General features: G+C 39.9%; 1 protein-coding gene across 1 annotated transcript; it reads right to left on the minus strand.

Annotated features, from left to right (window-relative positions):
* Nucleotides 1–11,045: 11,045 nt before the first annotated feature.
* Nucleotides 11,046–13,075, minus strand: LOC130454047 (zinc finger protein 665-like). Its single transcript, XM_056796876.1, has one exon. The coding sequence runs from the start codon at nt 13,010–13,012 to the stop codon at nt 11,636–11,638; it is 1,377 nt and encodes a 458-aa protein (XP_056652854.1). The 5' UTR covers nt 13,013–13,075; the 3' UTR covers nt 11,046–11,635.
* Nucleotides 13,076–14,333: the final 1,258 nt, after the last annotated feature.

Consider the following 14,333-nt stretch of genomic DNA (forward strand, 5'->3'; position numbering starts at 1 on the left):
AGGATGCCTAATAAATGTCTGTTAGATTTGTTATTTGGATCTCTCTCTCTCTCTCCCTCTATCCCTCTCTCTCTCTCTCTCTCTCTCTCTCTCTCTCTCTCTCTCTCTGTCTATCTATATCTGTCTGTCTATCTATATCTGTCTATCTATCTATGTCTGTCTGTCCATCTATCTATATATCTGTCTGTCTATCTTAAATAAAGAGAACATTAAACAGAAGTTAAAGTAATTGGAGAAATAGTGAAGGTCATGTAGAAAATACCAACACGCTTCCTTGTGGCATAGTGACGTAGGGACACCACTATATTTTCATATATTATTAGGATGGTCAGCACATCAACAATTATTAGTAAGTGTGCCCAGAACTGGTGAAGGACTAGGCTTCTAAAGACAAAAACAGTCACCTCACGGAAGGAGCTCACATTCCAATGATGCTCATCCAAGATATAGAGGGCAAGTGGAGGCACCGGTTTTGATTGGAACTAGGAAAGAACTCTGGCATAAGGTAAGATTTTAACTGATAAAAGAAATTCTAATCAAGGTAAAGGATAATGTTGCTCAAGAGAAACAGCAAATTTGGAAGAAGAGATGGGCTATGTAGAAAAGCATCTTTATGTGCAATGTTTCTACATTAAAGATAATTGAACTCATGGGACTGATCAAACTACCATGGACAGAGAACAAGTATAGAGAGCCTTTTATGAAGAAGCAAAGATGGTCATATGAACAGCATGACAAACAGATCTTTTCTTTCTCTACAACCCCTTTAATCTCTCAAAAGTATTTTATATAAGACATACAGCAATGACAGCTGGCTTCATAATGGGGACATCGAAAAGGTTAGGGACAACCAGGAACTGATGCTTACTGATTCCAGCTGCATTACATGCTCCTGGCAGCAACTTTGTAGTAACAGACCCAAGGGCACTCTAGACATTTGTGTCATGACCACCCTTATACCTTCCCTTTCTGTCCAAAGCCATGGAGACCATGGCTCTAGGATATGGAAGTTTGCTGGGCAGCCAGCTTGACCACAGCCTTTCCGGAGCGAAAGCCTGCCAGGGAAAACTGACTCTGAACCACTAGTGCCATATTTTATTACTATATATAAAGTAGAGAGGAAGATTGGGGTTAGTGGGCAATGCTCCAACGTTACTCTCAAGAGAATTGGCCCAAAGAGGGAATAATATGCATACTTAGCTGGATTTAGAAATCTTAATATTGCTCTACATGAAAGTAGGAAGGGAAGAAAATAGAAGGAGGTTCTAAAGGAAGTGTGAACTAGGGGAGGAGGTGTTCAGAAGCAAAATATTTTTTGAGTAGGGATAGGGTGAAAGGAGAGAGAAGGATAAATAGGGAAAATTGGATGGAGGGAAATACATAGTAATCATAACTAAAAAATATTACAGCAAAATTCTCTGATAAAAGCCTCATTTCTGAAATACTTAGAGAAATAAGCCAAATTTGTAAGACTGTAAGTCATTCCCCAATTGAAAAATGGCCAAAGGATATGAATAATCGCTTTTCAGAAGAAGAAATCACAACTATCTAAAGTCATGTGAAAAAAAATGCTCTAAATCGACATTGATTATAGAAATGCAAAAAGAACTGCTTATAATGGGGAAAAGAAAAGAGGAGTTCCTAGTAAGGACAATAGGAAATTCAAGCTTCCCATTGTTATCATACTTCTCAATATGTTAGCTAAAGGAATTAGAAAATAACATTAAGAGAATAACTATTGCTAGATATAATTTGGAAGTATTTCTAGTTGCTGCTGCTATTTTTGCTGTTTTCCCAATTACATGCCCAATGCACTATAAAACTGGGCAGTCTTTGATCCCTTAATACCATTACTAGGTCTGTTCCAGTGATATAAAAAAAGGGGAGAGAAAAGGTGCCGCGGTCGTGGTCCAGCCCCACTCCCAACTCCAGGGTTCCTGACAGGTGGGAAAGGATCAGTCAAAATAAATAAAATAAAATAAATAACAAACAGAAGACAGCTTAATCATTATGGCCATGGGACTGCTTTGCATCTCAGCTGCTCCGACATTTCCAGGTTTGGGATTATTTTATATCCATATTCTCGGCATGCAGACACACAAAATCAAAGAGAGATAATTGGAAAAGTGATACATCAGCTTTTAACAAATCTCTTGATTAACATTCTATATTCTTGTATTGTGATTACAGACAGAATAAAGGTTGCGCACAAGATCAATGATTTCTGTCACAGGTGGCTTAATTTTCTCATTACCTTGTGAGAAGTTTTGAGCTTACAATCAATCAAGGAAAATTACGTATTGCTTTTAATAAAACGGAATAATTAATCAGCAGTTCATAGAAGACAATTCAACAATCATATCATGGAGGCTGAGGGGTCTGGGAACACAATTCGAATTTAGACTGGTGGCTTCTAGGGAGTTACTGATTTGTGGGATCGAGTCACTGAGGCATTCTGAAGCTTGATATACTTGTACTTATCGCTTGGGCCTCTATGACTGATTTGTGTGCTTCCTTCATGAGAAGAGGCTTCTGTATGTGGAAGAGTTTTTGGCTTGGCCTGTAGCTGCGGTTTCGCTGGGAATTATGTACCTAAGTAAAAGTTAAGCCACGATAGTCTTTTGGGATTGTGTTTGAGGGTCTGTTCTTTGGTGATGTTTTGTAGAATTAGGGTACATGTGCTTTGCTCTTGCATTATTTCTTTTGAGACTGGGGGAATAATAATCATGTCAATTCATAGGTAAGGGGCATTGATGGAAGAAGTCATGCAAGGGGGATAGAGTGGGCAGTCACATCTCTCCAAGGACACTCTGTGGCCTCCCCAGCTACCATGAGTAATTCTGTCAAGGCGTCATGGACTGATGGCCCCCAGCAAAAAGGACCTACTTGTACAAATATATTTACAACTCTTTATGATAGCAAAGAAGTGAAAATTGATGGGATATCCATCAGTTGGGGAATGGCTGAACGGACAGTGGGGTATGATTTTAATGGAATACTATTGTGCTATAAGAAATGATGAGCAGCATGACTTCAGAAAGAATTATACCAAAATGAACTGATGTAGAGTGAAATAAATTGAACCAGCAGAATATTGTACACAGTAACAACAACAACTCATGGTGATTAAATGTGAGAGATTTAGCTATTCCCAGCCATTTAATAATCCAGGACAATTCTGAAGGACTTATGATAAAGAATGCTATCCACCTCCAGAGAAAGAACTGTGGGAGTTGGAATACAGATCAAAGCATTCTATTTTTCACTTTCTTTGTGTTTTTATTTTGGGGATGTGGTTTTATATGACTATTCTCTTACAACAGTGACCAATATGGGAAGTATGATTTGCATGACAATACATGTATGTATAACCCAGATCAAATTGCTCACCCTCTGTGGAGGGGAGAGGGAAGGGAAGAAGGGAGACAGTTTGGACCTTATAATTTTGAGGAAACATTGAATATTGCTGTTACATAAAATTGGGGACATAAAATATTTTTAAAATTTAAATATGTAAAATATATTCAATAATACCATTAGGCAGCATGTCAAAATTGGTAAAAAGTTGGTCTTCTAGTCCTACAGATCTGAGTTCAAGTTCTATTTCTGACAAATTTGAATGATCCTGGGTAAATCACTTAATAACTCAGTCCCTCCAAACCTCTGAGACTAAAAATTGCAAAGAAGGTGCCTCAACGGTAAAGAAAATTCCTTACCAGGAGCTCAGTACACATTAAATCACAGGTGCAGTAAAAGATAAAAATACTGCATACACATGATAAAGATGATGATGGTACTCAAATAGATCAATCTAGACAGTTTTATCCGATCAAAATAGCACTTAAGCTTCATTAAACTAGATAAAAATGTAAGAAGATAGTATGTAAACATGTGAGGAAGTGAGAACAGTAAGGCAAAATTGGCAAATATTGACAAAGAATAGAAAAAGATCTGAAATCTGATTAGATAATGATGAGATAGAACTATGACACTTGCCATATTGGGTATTATTCTGGTGTTGGATAGACCCAAACTCACAAAACATGGGAGAAGGTTTTGATTAAAAATAAACTGTTGGAAAACTGGAAAGCAGTTTGGTGAGAAAAGGAAGCAGATGATCGTGTCATAGCAGAGCCATAATGTCCAAATGGATTCATAAAGAGTTTTAGAAAATCCTCATCGAAAATATAAAAGATGATATTAAATCTTTTACACATATGATGGGGAAAAGTCTTAATGAGACATAACATGAAACTGAGAAAAAAGATTAATTTGTTTCTATAGGAAGGAAAAAAAGTGCATGAAGAAAACCAAAACAACCTTATGATCAACATCTATAATGATAATTTCTCTAAGCAATTGGAAGTTTTCAAAGAAGGAAACAAATTGCTACTAGCCATCAGAAAGAAGTGAGACGACAGGCAGCCAGGAGCTATGAGCAGGAGAGTCTGGGATCATCTGAGAGGGAGTCTTCCAGAAGGTGTGGTTGGCTGGTTGGGGAAGGTGGCAGGGAAAAGGCAGGGCTTGAACCAAGCCTTGAAGGCCATGTCAGGCTGAGCAGTGAAGACCAGGCAGTCCCTGCAGAGGGTGAACACCAGAGACAGACAGCCTGCCTGGGTCAGGAGGTGCCCAGGGGCCCAACTGGGATGGGTCAGGATATGCCCAGGGTCACACAGCTTAGAAATGTCTGAGGCCAGATTTGAACCTGGCTCTCAATCCACTAAATCACCTGGCTGTTCCCTCTTTGTTCTTTCTTATAAAAAGTCACCAGAAAGGAGAAAGAGAGATCTCTTACAGATATGTAGAGATAGCTAGCTCCTCAGTATATCCACTGATTTCCATTGGCTTCTCTAAAGTCTTCTGAGAATTTTCCCCAGGATGATATGGAAAACCTGACTGTTGGTTGAACTTAAATCACTTGATCCCAGTTGGGGAGCCATTTTTTCTATACTCTAATTTTTGCAATTCATCTATTTTGTGGTTTGGGTTTGGTTGAGTAAATAGATTTCCTCAATATTCACTATTGGTGACAGCCTTTTTGTAGCCAGGATTTAGTGGGAAAGGCTCAGATGGTTGAGTGTGATCTTAAGACAGCCCATTCCTCTTAAAGAAAAAGTGGCTAGGAATGAGAGCTGTTTGCCCTCCTGCTCCCAGACTTAGAATATTTCGGTTGCAAAGTGGAAGACCCTGGCTTTTTAAAATGTCTAACCAAACTCTAAGAGCCCTAAAACCTAGCCCTGCCTAAACCACTGCCTTCATGACTGTTGTAAGAAATGGTTCTCATCTGCCCATTCAGCTGAGGAAGTCTTCACATTCTTTGGGGAGACATCTACCTAACACTCAGACAAGTTTGAGGCTTAGTTTACTGGTGTGTGTGTGACTGCTGCCAAAGGTAAGAGTTTGGTGGCAGGTAGATAGGTGGCAAAGATATACCGCGGACTCCACATACTATATGAGAAAGAAAAGGGAACATATATGTGTGTATACATGTGTGTGTGTAGTCTTAGAGAAGAATATTACAATCTTCAACTTTGTGGTATGATGGAGTTCTAGGCTTAGACTGCTCTGTCATACAGGAGATCTGTACCCTGGCCAGGGTACAGCAACATGGTGGTCAGGATCGATATTGGATCAAAGATCACTGGTAGATTCAGAGACTCCCTTTAATGAGGGTACATGCACAGAAGTTTTCAGCTTGGTCTCAGCTGAGGACCCAAGTTCTGATGGAGTGATCTGGTGTTCTGGACCCTTGCAGGGGCTGCCACACGCCCATAGCAAGAGCAGCAGTAGAGGGTTAGGCCTGCAGTTCTGTGGCCCAGGGTGGTGAAGTTCTGTAAATCATGGGAAACAACTGAAAACAAATAACAAGGTCTGAAGGAGATTCTCAGGAAGAAAGGCAACTCAGCTCCCTTTTATGTGGTGCATTCCTCCTATGTTCTTTTACAGTTCTATATCTGGAACTATAAAGGTTGAATTTAATGGTTGGACAATACTTTTATGAAATTATGTGCTCACCAATATTTATTATACTTTGAGTCAGAACTTTATTTACAAATAGAGAAGAAACAATAAAGAAGAGAAATGTGAGGGGATTAGAGAGGTTATCCATCCTATCTTAATCCAGGCAGAAGTTAATTAGCTCTCAACCAGGAAGACCTGTAGTCAGTAACCATACAGCTTCCTCCAAGATGGAAGCTAGTCTCTCCAGAAACTAGGAAAGGAGTCAACCTTTCACTCCCCTCGCAAAGTAGTCTAGGAGTCAGGGTCCAAGTTGAAGCCGAGCTCTAAGCCCTCGATCCAATGCACAGTCTCCAGTGAAGCTCCCTTGAAAACTCTCTCCAGTCAGGAGTCTATCTCCACAAGACTGACTCAAACTGAAGAATTCATGGCTTTTATAGTGAATTTTTGTCCCTATCTCTCTTCACAGGGGCCAGTCACAGTTTCCAAATTGTCCAGCACTGCTCAGGGGGCAGTGCTCATAGGAACCATTTCTCATCTTCTGGGGGGGTGAATGCTCATCACAAAGGTTCACAGATTCCTGGCTGATTGACTTTCTGAGGGTTTAAACTCTGATCATCATATTCACAAGTTTGGTACTGAGTTAAAAGGGTGGAGCTCTCTCAGGAAGAGACTTGTGAGTTCTCCAAGTACCTTGTTAGCTTCTTACCTGTGTTCAACCTTGTTGATTCAATTCAAATGTAGACAAAGGAGAGTTAATCCTGTCTTCACAATCTAAGTAGGGGTTAGTATTAACTAGAGTGTTAACTCAAAATAGATACTGGGAATAAAGAATTCCCTTTCACAGAATTGTGTGTGAGGGGGAGACAGGGCAAAGGGCCATGCAAGAATCAGCCAGAGCCTTGGCAAGGACCCTTCACAGGCCATGAAGAGGGAGAAGGGAGTGATGGGAAGGGTGACAGAGGCTTTCCTGAAATAATATGTGGTACCTCAGAGGGGTTTTACTTTGCAGGGATACAATTTTTTTTTAATGTATAAAACAGAATCATAGTAGTCCAAAGGAAGCAGTTGTATTGGAATTGTTATTAAAGTATATTTTAAAACCAAATTAATCAAGCACAGCCAAGAATCCTGGCACTCAACATTGCTGGGTTGCCAAATTCCAAAAGAAGGAAGAGAGCAGGACATCAAACCAGTGTCAAAGGAACTGGCTATGTTTTATTTAAAGCAGAGTTGTCTCTGTTGAAGTTTATCCATGTGGTCTTCCTGCAGGCTGGTAGGAATTCTTAGGGCCATTGGCAGCAGCATGTTGGAGTCCAGGCTATACTCCTGGCCCCTGTCCTTCCTCTGCCAGATATGCCACAGAAACATATTTACTCTGGAAACTCACTGACCTTCTGGACTTACATTGTAAATAATTCTGTCCCTGTGTCCTCTTCCTCTGACTGGATGCTTCTTCACAGAAGCACTAAGTCCAGAAGAGTAGCTGTGTGATTCTAGTCAGGCCATGACATTTCTGAGCCTCAGTTTCTTTATTTTCTGAATTCATTATAAATAATGCAAGAGGTCATTTGAGTATCCAATGAGGCTGCTCCTCTTAAGCCTTTTGCCAGCCTTAAAGTCCCATGTCAATGCCAGCTACTCTCATTAATCTCTCTTCTCCCCTCTCTGCTTTATCCTTCTTAATATTCCCTTTTCTCTCTACCCCCTGCCTGGTCTTTCCTCCTCTCCGTTCCCTATCTATCTCTTTCTGTAGCTTCCTGTTGCCCTCTAACCCCTTCACCAAGTTCCTGACCTCTCCCAACATCCTACATCCCATTCCTGACCTCTCCAGCTCTGTAGCTACCTTCCTTCTCATCTTCATCCACTTGGCTGCTCTTCTCAAGCCCTGGGATAGCCTAGCCTCTGGCCATTACAGTGGAAAGGAAAACTAAAGCAAGTTTTGGACTTTCTGCCAGTCAGGTGGAACAAACAGTAGTTGTAATGTTAGAGACAAGATATTGACAAGAATGACAGTTGGTGGAGAGAGGGGCAACTGGAAGTGGAAGTTGGTCTTGTGAGGAGCACTCTCTTCCTGTTTCTAGATAGAAGTGCCTCTATTCATGAATTTCCCAACTGTGTGATCTACCTGGATCCCTGTGATCATATTCATCGGACAAAAGGACTCAGTGGAAACAGTTTGGATTGTAAGGCCAGTATTTAGGGGTATCAGCCCGAAGAGACAGGCCCAACCACCTCTGAAGATCAGAACTTTTCTTCCTCTTGCTGTCTACTGCTAAGACTTTGAATTTAAGAAAACTAGCACAGAATAGCATAGACAGGAATAAAAGAAACCCTCCCTCCCTCTGTGAGACCTGGCCTCAGCTCAAAAGCTGAGAGAGACTCAAACCTTATCTAGGGAAATCCCTCTTCCTTCTTCCCTGATACCTTCCCCAATCCAACATTGTCATTAAAATTTATCTTTATTTAAATAACCGCAGTCAGATAAGAGGACTATCATTTCAGGGGACATAGAGGGAGCTGAATCTCAAGATAGTCATTCAAGTATCAATGGTCCTTATTGGACCCCTTCTGGGCAACTAAGTCTGGGGGGAGGCTTTCCCTCAGGAGGATCTGTGTTTACCTATTCTGGGGTATCTTCCACATGAATCCAATAGAGAAGATATCTCCTCAGGCTATCATAAGTGGCCCATTTCTTGGGAACCCCATTTTTCAAAAATAGCCTCTCAGTAGTGAGCATCTCACTCCTTTTCCCTCACCAGCAGCCATATTTCCTCTCTCCCCTCAACTCCTCCATTCCCTGTTACAAAACCTACAGTATCCCCTGTTCTTTATATTCCACCCATTTTCCCTATAAATATTACATTACTCAGCCCCTGAGTACAGGAGGGAAATGGAGCATCTCCTTCAGCCTCTCTGCTCAGAGTTTAGCTCGTTCCTCTCTGCCAGACAGACAGAGAGGAAAGAATCAGGCTTCTCTGCAGTCCTTTCTCCCTTTCCCAAGAGGACTATGTTCTGTGTGTGACTGCCTGGAAGAGGAGGGCACTTTCTGGGACATCAGGCTCAGGAAGGATCACCTGGCCATCACTCCAGGCTGGCCTTATTGGCTAGAATGAAAGGGGTCCTTCTCTGAGGAGACACAGGAAAATCCTCTGTGAAGATTGGATTTAGCTCTCCCCTGATTGTTACAATCAAGATACTTAGCTCTTCTTTTATTGTGAAGATTAAATTGTAATCCCTGTGAATTTTTGATTTTGGCCACCCTGATTAAATCTTTAAAATCCTAACAAAACAAGGTTGTCTACACCCCTACTTATGGATCAAATGTTGAGAAGGATGACCAATGACCAACATGTTCTATCAAGTGACAAATCGGAAACAACTGACAGATGCCCTAGGCTGTCCTAAGTCAAGCTTAAGCTACCATTGGTACATGTGAGATGCAGGAAGTGATATTAAAAAAAGTCTATATATTCACGCCACTTCCTCTTGCCAGTTCTCTTTTGGTGGAGAGGTGGCTTGTGGCAGTGTGCTGGGCATCTTGGCATCTTGGCATGGCTGCAGCTATTGTCCCGGTTTGGTGATGAGTGTCCTTGATACAGTAACTGGGAGAAGCTTAATATTGTGGGTCAGGTGAGGTGTGTTCCCTGAACTCTCTTGGAGTTTAGGCTGATTCCTTTTTTTCCTTTACCTTTCCTAAAAACGTCATCCTCCTAGGAGGCCCCTCATCTCGGAGGAGGCCTTGTGGCTGGAAGGTCTCTGAACTCCCCTTGGCTCAGGCTAGGCCAGAGAAATCTTATACCCTTTCCCCTCTCTGTTCTTCTTCATTCCTTCCCTCTATATTAATTAAACTAACATACAATTCCCAAACTGACTTGAATATTTTTATTGGGATTTGAATGAATCCCTGGTGACTATAAGGATAATATATTAGTCAGAACCCCTACATTTACCCCTTACATCCTCTGATTGTAACAATGAAGGTACTTAGCTCTTCCTTTATTGGGAAGATTGAATTGTAATACACAATGTAGTTTTAGACTTTAATCTACAAAAAGGTGGTAACTCAGTATTTTAAGTAGATCTACCCATTTTAAATACAAAAGGTGTTAAGTAGCTACAAAAAGTGATCTAACCAAAAAAGGTGTTAAATAACTAAAAAAGGTTTACTCAAACCAAAGAAGGTATGAACTAAAGAGTGGGCAGTCCTGGAGAGTAGCATCTGCTGTGATTTGTGTGAAATTTAGGGAAGGTGACACAAGAGAAAAAGATCTTTAAGAAGATCAGAGGCCAGAAGAAGATATTTTGATTCAAGATTCGAGTTGGATGGAGGATTCTCTAACTTGGTGTTGGACCCGAGGAACTGGACCCCTGAAGGAACTCAGGCCGGAGACCTCAGACTGCTTTTCCTTTTAGATGGTCACCATTAGTGAGTGAAAGGCTGACTTAATGACCATGCCTTTCTCAGAGGTCTAAACTTCTGAGAGAGTCCCATCGTTTTGAGACTTTTTTCTCCTGGCTGGGGCTTAGAAATTCTGATATCAGAAGAAGCCAGATCTCTCTCTCCCTCTCTCTCTCTCTCTGTATACATACATATACATATATATATATATATATTCCCTCTATTATAAATAAACTACGATAAATTCTATTTACTTGAGTAATACTTTTTGGGATTTAGAATTTAAATCCCTGGCGACCACCTAATTAATATTTCCATCTCAACCACAAATAAATTTAACACCTCCCATGGATGGGAGAACAACCTTTGTCCTCTAGAGGGGCTAGACTCTCCTCAAATAAAAGTCTACTGAACTTGTCCGTTTACCTTACCCATTAAAGGGCTTTGCTGTAAATGAATGATGGAATTAACAAAAATAATGAAAAGAAAATTATCGAAAATAAACTGAAATTCCTAACATTTTAGAAATAGTTTGAATTTCTTATTAAAATAAGACATGTAGAATGTCTCATGCAAAAAAAAAACTTATGATTTTTAAAAATCATTGAAGATAAATAATACACAAAATCCCTAGTTTAAAAATAAGCAAATATCGTAAAAATAATATTTTATTATAAGACAGAAATTGCAATATTAACATCTAGATGAAGTGACATTCAAACTAGAAAACATTATCTTGTTTGTAATATGTAAAGATAAATATCAATCCCATGTAAAACTAGGAATAAGTGAGAGGAGAAAATATATTTATAAAAATAATAAAATATAAATGGTTTGTATTTGATTGTCAAAAATGAGGTAAAGAATGAAATAAAAAATTGAATTCATTATTATGCTACTAAACAGAAACACATTTCATGATAATCATACAGCCAAATGAAACTTGTGGACCTAAGTTGTTTTTTTTTTTCAGCACAAGTTTTCTAGTGTAGAAAATTTTGTATTTTGTACCAAAACATTCTCACAAGAAGCGTACGGAAAAGGTTTATATCTAACATGATCAGATGATCAATGAGTACTAGATGCTTACAGAGCCCTTTGGCATATTCATCACATTACTAAAGTTTCTCACCAATATGGGCCCTCTGATGGTCAAGAAAATATGACTGAAAACTGAGGACTTTCTCACAGCCTTCACATTTATAAGGTTCCTCACCAGTGTGAATTCTCTGATGTACCAGGAAGTTTGTTCTCTTATTGAAATCTTTACCACATTCATGATTTTTTAATAAGCTTTCCAGTATGAATTCTCTGATGGACAATTAAATTTGAACTCTGATTAAAGGCCTTCCCATAATCATTACATTTAAATGGCTTCTCACCAGTATGAATTCTCTGGTGTTTAAAGAGGTTGGAATTCTGATTAAAGGCCATCCCACAATCACTACATTTAAATGGCTTCCCACCAGTATGAATTCTCTGGTGTTTAAAGAGGTTGGAGTTCTGATTAAAGGCCTTCCCACAATCATTACATTTAAATGGCTTCTCACCAGTATGAATTCTCTGGTGTTTAAAGAGGTTGGAATTCTGATTAAAGGCCTTCCCACAATCATTACATTTAAATGGCTTCTCACCAGTATGAATTCTCTGATGTTTAAGGAGGTTGGAAATCCAATTAAAGGCCTTCCCACAATCATGACATAGAAATGCCTTCTCACCAGTATGAATTCTCTGGTGTTGAAGGAGGTGCGAATTCTGATTAAAGGCCTTCCCACAATCATGACATAGAAATGGCTTTTCACCAGTATGAATTCTCTGGTGTTGAAGGAGGTTAGAACTCTGATTAAAGGCCTTCCCACAATCATGACACTTAAAAGGCTTCTCACCAGTATGAATTCTCTTGTGTTGAAGGAGGCTGGAACTGCAATTAAAGGTATTTCCACAATCATGACATTGAAATGGCTTCTCACCAGTATGAATTCTCTGGTGTTGAAGGAGGTGGGAACTCCGATTAAAGGCCTTCCCACAATCATTACATTGAAATGGCCTCTCACTAGTATGAATTCTTTGGTGAACAGAGAGGTTGGAATTCTGATTAAAGGCCTTCCCACAATCATCACATTTAAATGGCTTCTCACCAGTATGAATTCTCTGGTGTTTACGGAGGTTGGAAATCCAATTAAAGGCCTTCCCACAATCATCACATTTAAATGGCTTCTCACCAGTATGAATTCTCTGGTGTTTAAGGAGGTTGGAGTTCTGATTAAAGGCCTTCCCACAATCATTACATTTAAATGGCTTCTCACCAGTATGAATTCTCTGGTGTATAATAAGTCTTGACCTATGACTGAAGACTTTCCCACAATCATTACATTTAAATGGCTTCTCACCAGTATGAATCTTCTGATGTAAAATAAGTTTTGAGTCATTAATAAACATTTTCCCACAGTCATTGCATTGATAAGGATTTTTTCTAGTATGTGCCCTCTGATGTATGCTAAGTTTTGACCTATGATGGAAAACTTTCCCACAGTCATTGCATTCATAAGGGTTTTCTCCAACATGAATTCTCTGATGTAAAATGAGTTTTGAGGTTTTATTAAAAGCTTTCCTACATTGGGGGCACTTGTAGAATTTCTCTCCAGTATACATGTTGGTACTTTTCTGAAATGAGTAAAGATGAAATGCCCCAAATGTGACTCCTGGTTTCTCTGATTTCTCCACAGAATTTGTTTTCATCAATTTCTACTTCTCCAAAAGCAGAATGCAAGACCAATCTTTTTGCTTCCTTCTTCCTCAGGAATGCCTTATTTTGGAGTTTTCTTCTTGCTCTTAGACCTGGACTCCCAGTCTGAAAGAGATGAAATGAAATACACAAATTTCCTTTGTGGCCTCTTCTAGGGGAACGGGACCCTTGTAGCTGAGAAAAACCAGGCACATACCCCACAGTGACAATAGCCCTAAGAGAAATGTCCTTGAGTTCTCTCAAACATAGCCTGAATTCATGGGGAAAAGGCAGAGAAGGTCAACAGAACTAGGAGGGAAAAGTGGCCATGATCCATGGGCAACACAGAGCTAGGAAGGAATTGATGGAGGTGGGTAATGAGGAGTGATCAGAGAATCGGGAATCCAAGCCATGGGAACTACCAAAAGAGTTCAAGGATGAAGGAAGATGAGGGGAAATATCAGAAGGACAACTGAATGATTGTAATGAATAAACACTGTGTAAAAGGAAGTTGGAATGAGGTAGAGAGGCCTATCAATGCCGAACAGAGGAAGACTCATGAATTCTTTGTTTTTTAAACCCTTACCTTCCCTCTCAGAATCAGTACTGTGTATCGGTTCCAAAGGAAAAGAGCAGGAAAGAGTAGACTGTGGTGATTAGGTGACTTGCTCAGGGTCACATAGTTGGACCCATGAATTCTAGAGCAAATGGGAATCACTGGCATTTCTTGAGTAGGAGAATGGCATGGTCTGATTGGGATAGGAGAGTCAAGTCAGACTCCACCATCAGTCATAGGAAGCAGCACTGTGGCCTAAAGAGAACCCTAGTTTAAGAGTCAGGAAATCTGGCTTCAACTATTAGACTACCTACTTAGTAGACACTGGGTCAATCACTGACTTCTCTTATTTCCCCTGCTAATTGCAGATAATGTCCCTCCTAATCTAGTAGCAGTGAAGTGATGGTGAGGGGAAGAGTTCACAAGGGCCTAAAGTCAGAAAGATTTGAGTTCAGATCTGGGCTTCAGACTCTTCCTAGTTTGGTGACCCTGGCCAAATAACTTTACCTCTGCTGACTCAGTTTCCTCACTGGTAAAGTGACAACCTACCTCTTAGGATTGTTGTGAGGATCTTAAGAGATAGCATTAAAAAGTGCTCAGTATAGCCTAGCATAGAATAGACTTGCTGTCGATATTTTATTTATCCATTAATTTATCTATTATCTCTAAGTCTGCTTCTGAAGTTTCTAAAT

The sequence above is a fragment of the Monodelphis domestica genome, chromosome 4 (genome assembly GCF_027887165.1).
Source record: "Monodelphis domestica isolate mMonDom1 chromosome 4, mMonDom1.pri, whole genome shotgun sequence".
Lineage (NCBI taxonomy): Eukaryota > Metazoa > Chordata > Mammalia > Didelphimorphia > Didelphidae > Monodelphis > Monodelphis domestica.